General features: G+C 38.1%; 1 protein-coding gene across 1 annotated transcript in view; it reads right to left on the bottom strand.

Moving 5' to 3' along the window:
- Positions 1–2,687, bottom strand: part of LOC138058110 (uncharacterized) — a 9,350-nt gene extending 6,663 nt beyond the window's left edge. The window contains exons 1-3 of the mRNA XM_068903998.1: positions 2,597–2,687; positions 842–1,008; positions 501–683 (exon numbers count right to left, since the gene is read on the bottom strand). Coding sequence (XP_068760099.1) covers positions 501–683; positions 842–938 — 280 coding nt within the window. The 5' untranslated portion in view covers positions 939–1,008; positions 2,597–2,687. The remainder of the gene's footprint in view (positions 1–500; positions 684–841; positions 1,009–2,596) is intronic.
- Between the last annotated feature and the right edge of the window lie 2,313 nt (positions 2,688–5,000).

Genomic DNA, 5,000 nt, shown 5'->3' with positions numbered 1-5,000 from the left:
GTGAAAAGAAATGTACAAATTTTCCCACCGCACATACGGACCGATTATTTTGCTTATTAATAGCCATTATTTGGTGGCGTTATCTCTGACGCCGCCGTCGTAGAATCTTAAAGTCCCTAGAATCTTTAACTCTCTTAAAGTCCCTTATGTAAGGCCCTCCCAGAGAGTGTCCTTGTTCCCTTTAAATATTTCCTTGTGTACGCTTGTTTCCCAGATTACTTTCAAACTTGTTCTCAGCTTTTCGATCCCGTTGTTCACTAAAATATTTTGTCATTGCTTCCCTGTTCCCAGTTCAAATTAGCCATGTTCTCTTGTTCCCAAAACCCCTGAATGAACAAAAGCAGAGAATGAAGTGACTTCTTTTATAATAGTGCGTCCTCGTGTTTAAGAGCAGAATAGACTTTGACGATCACTGCAGACTATTCATTTCAGGTTCTAATTTATTCGAAGAAAAAAGCTAGAAAGGAATAAAAATAAATAACATTAGAAAGGTGGTATACCCTCAATAGAAGGGGTGCAGTTCCATCCTATTGAAGTCATAAAAAAGGCTCTGATAGCCTTTTTAGTTGGAAGAGGTTGAGAATCGCTTAAAGGTACTGTGTCACTGGCTTCATCGGGGAGTCCACTGATACGTAGAGGACTCCAAAGCAGCAACGACGTAGATGCCGTGGCAAGAATATTTCCTATAATCAAGTTGAAATGTTAAAAAAAGTTAGAAAGAGAACGTCACCATAGATGATTATAGCATTTGCTGATTGCAGCCTCTTCAATGGGCGTGTTCAATTTTTATTCAATAAGACGTCACCTCTTCTTATTTGTTAATTCATGTATTAAAATCTACCTGTGCTTTGAGCTTGGGCTGGTCCACAGATTTTAATTCCACAAAACGTTGTAACAAGTGATACTACTGCAGGGGTGACACAGCGATGAATGTACATCACTTTGTATGCACCTGTGTTCTCGTAAAATAGCGAATAGTCTAAATGGATTTATCTCCAAAGTCGTGTCCTGGTACAAACAAACAAACAAATAATATTATTTGTCTCACTCCTAACTTTCGCTCTTGAATTCGTAGCTGACGTTTGTATTTAAAAGATGGAATGTAATTACATCCCTGAAAGTCTACTGAGAGTCTTAAAAACGAGGAACTGACATTAAGCAATAATATTAAAGATCCAACTCTTTCGCGCTAATTGAAACGTTCTTCGCTCCTTGCTAATACTATTGTTGCAATATAAGTTTGAATCCTCACAGCTGAAGGATACACTAATTTCTTGCTAGATATCTCGGAGAAACAGGTTAAATTATTAATAAAGCAGCCCAGTATACCTCACTATGATGATGATGCATTGTTCTTTTCATTGAATAAAATTAAAGATTAAATGAATAGGCTAGTTTCGAATAGACCATATTCGTATTCTCAGCATTGGACTGGAACTAGCTTGCAATAGAGGCTAATGAGGGGGAATCTTTTCAAATGCAAACACTTTTTAATATATTCCCCCACATTTGCCTATATTGCAAGCTAGTTCCAGTCAAATACTGAGAATACGAATATGGTCTATTGTGCAGCAGCAAAAGAACAGAGTAGAGGTTCAGGGGAATATCTGGCATTTTTCTTTGTTTTGTTCTTTCGTTTCTGTACAATTCTAAACTAGCCCATTACACTCGTTTGCAAGGTTTCTTGAGCCACATAAATGTGCTTACATAAAAAGGGGGAATGAAAATCACCTGCTCCGCCAGTGCATATTGCGCAAATCGATTTAGTACACGTGATTAAAACCGGAAAGTAAAGAGATACGACTTTTGCTCTAACAGGTCATGACATCGGGCTTCTAAGAGGCTTCGTTTCCGACTTCTGTTGAAACAGTTCAACTTTCATTGTCATGCTGATTGTATATCAGTTCTATACACAGCTGTGAAAAAAAAAAAAAAAACGGCGATGCCTTTTGAAAAGATTGAACTTCCATAAAAAAAAAAAAAAAAATTATCATAGGGTTATCGATTTTGAGAACAAAAATTCAAAACTCTATTTGTAAGATGTACTCCTTATCTAAAACAAATATGAAATACAGACTAATATTTTGCTGGTTCAGAAGTTGAGAAACATCGTCAATTCGATTCACTTAATTGGAAGTAGCCTGTCGAGGGCCTCTGAATATTTTTCGTCTTTGCACTTTAATCACATCTCTACCCTTTTAGCTTTTGGCATTTAATATTCTCTTGTACGGACAACTGAAACAACACTCTTTCAGTTGAACCAGACGGATTCCAATCCTACATCCGTGAGGAAAAACACTTAAAATTGTCCGCTCCATAAATACTTGCGATTTTCTTTGTTTTTATTGTCACATGTTTTCAATTTGACTTATCGTAAGTTTGAAACCGATCTGACAGAATAATGCGTATCTCGTCGGATTTCAGCTTTCAGAATAAACTATGCGCAGGACTCAAAGCTGTTTGATGTGGTTCACAGCTCTTGCAGGATTATGAACATCTCGTGAAAAGCGCTTTTTAACGCTGCCTTAACCAACTGATATTAAAATGCTGAGATCAACATATGCCGAAAAAATTCGATTCGCTGTTTTAAGCTCACCTGGTTATGTGATATTTACGTCCTTTCAATGAATTAGACAAAAGGAAGCAACTGTTTAGAAAGCTCCAACATGCAGAAACCCACATAGAAAAGTGAAAGAGGAAATCAAAGACCAGGTATATATGTTTAGCTGGTCCTTTTAAAAGGTTAGATCATTAAATAAATTGGCATTGGCCAGGAAAGAATTATAAGAAAAAGATGGATGCAAATGAAGGTGACGGGAAAATTAATTGAAATCTTTGCACGGTATATTCTACCCTTACGTCTTCTGTCAGAATATTCTACCCTAAAGGGTACAGACACAGATAAAAACGTCGGAAAAACGGAGCATCTTAATATGATAGCAAAAATATTTATAAAAAAACTCTTAAGTAACTTCTCCAACAAGTGGAGATGGAGAGTAATAGCATGCTTCCTTTTTGGGCATCCAGCTGCTCAACAAACATACAAATGTTGAGACTAAGGTGTACGTTACAACCCACAAATACTGGCCTCCTGCTACACTTCAAAAGCCACGTAGAAGACCGGTACAAACGTGGATTATTAAAAACGATGCTTGATCATGCATTTCGACTTTCATCCAATTGTCACTACTTCTCTGAAGAATGTGATCGACTGAAATTATTGTTTTCTCGACCAAAATATCCTGATAAACTTGTCAACTCTTAAATGAAGGTGATGGGAAAATTAATTGAACTCTTTGCACGGTATATTCTACAATTACGTCTTCTATCAGAATATTCTATCCTAAAAGGTACAGATACAGATAAATACGTCGGCAAAACAGGGGAACTTAATATGATAGCAAAAACATTTATAAAAAACTCTTAAGTAACTTCTCCAACAAGTGGAGATGGAGAGTAATAGCATGCTTCCTTTTTTGGGCATCCAGCCGCTCAACAAACATACAAATGTTGAGACTAAGGTGTACGTTACAACCCACAAATACTGGCCTCCTGCTACACTTCAAAAGCCACGTAGAAGACCGGTACAAACGTAGATTATTAAAAACGATGCTGGATCATGCATTTCGACTTTCAACCAATTGCCACTACTTCTCTGAAGAATGTGATCGACTGATATTATTGTTTTCTCGACCAAATTAAACTTGTCAACTCTTCCATTTCACGTTTTGCTGCCGCCAAAGCATCAGATCAACCTGTTTCCTCACCTACTGTCAGCGATCGATCAGACCCAATTCGTGTTGTTTAATTCATAGATCCACACGACCGTTCAGCCCGTTTTTGTCACGATTGAGCAAGATCTCAAACTGCGAGAAGCTAAGCCGCCGATTGTGAACCAACAGTGCCTTGTTTACAAGTTTGAATGTGACCTGTATATGCGATGCAGGTTATGTTGGTTTCACACGCCGCCATCTACATCATCGCGTTGAAAAACACAAAAACTCTTCTTCATCAATTGGCAAGCATTTTCTTGACAAACATTCTTTGGCTCCAAAAGATCTTACAAAGAGTCTTAGTGTATTGATGAAGTGAACGAACGAATTTGACTGCCTCGTCTATGAAATGTTTTCATTCAAAAGTTAAGATCGACCTCTCTTAATGTGCAATCAGACTCAATTCTTGCTGAGGTTTTTAATTAGCATTTACTAGCTATCTCTTTGCATGTTTATATTGTCCGTTTACACCTGCAAATATTTTTATTCTTCTTCCCGATTGTCTTTTTTTAGATTCCACACGTGTTTGGACAATCGGCAATTTTCGATCAGATGGGCCATCGTCAAGCAACTACCTTCCCAGGTTGCTCTTGACATTGCTGTCCCATGAAGGGTTGTACAAGGTAATCTTTCTTTTCCGGGCTTTGCTCTTTCTCGTTGCCTGCTTTACTTGTGGATCGAATTTAATTTTGAAGTTGTAGCCACTTTCATCAAGCGCTTGTTGGTAGGGGCGATAGCTTCATTAAAGACTTGTCTGTCATTGCGCCCAAATTTAAAGATGAAGTGGGACTCTACCGCGACGACGGAATCACAGTAGGTAAGACCACGCCAGGAGAAAATGAAAAAAACAGAACAAGAAGTCAGCATTGTTTTTAAATCTAACGGTCTTAAAATAACAATTGAAGCAAACAAGAAGGTAGTAAATTGCCTTGATGTTACCTTTGACCTTTTAAGTGGAAGCTACAAGCCGTACATGAAGCCCCATACCAACAAGTGCTTGATGAAAGTGACTACAACTTCAAACCAAGAGATTATGAAGGTAAGAGAAGTAATCCCTCAGATTGGCCCTATTCCCAACGTAATCCCTCTTACGTTATTAGAGAGCGTTTGATTCTAGTACGAGAACGGCTACGAGTACGAGATTTTCTCATAAGGCAACAGTGAGCGCGCGCAAACCAGTGTCATTTTGGCCGGAAAAACGTGATGCCGTGGTCATTTTAGTACGAG

This window comes from Montipora capricornis, chromosome 7 (genome assembly GCF_036669925.1).
Source record: "Montipora capricornis isolate CH-2021 chromosome 7, ASM3666992v2, whole genome shotgun sequence".
NCBI lineage: Eukaryota > Metazoa > Cnidaria > Anthozoa > Scleractinia > Acroporidae > Montipora > Montipora capricornis.
Note: the sequence above shows the minus strand (reverse complement) of the source record. Positions and strands in the feature narration are given on the sequence as shown.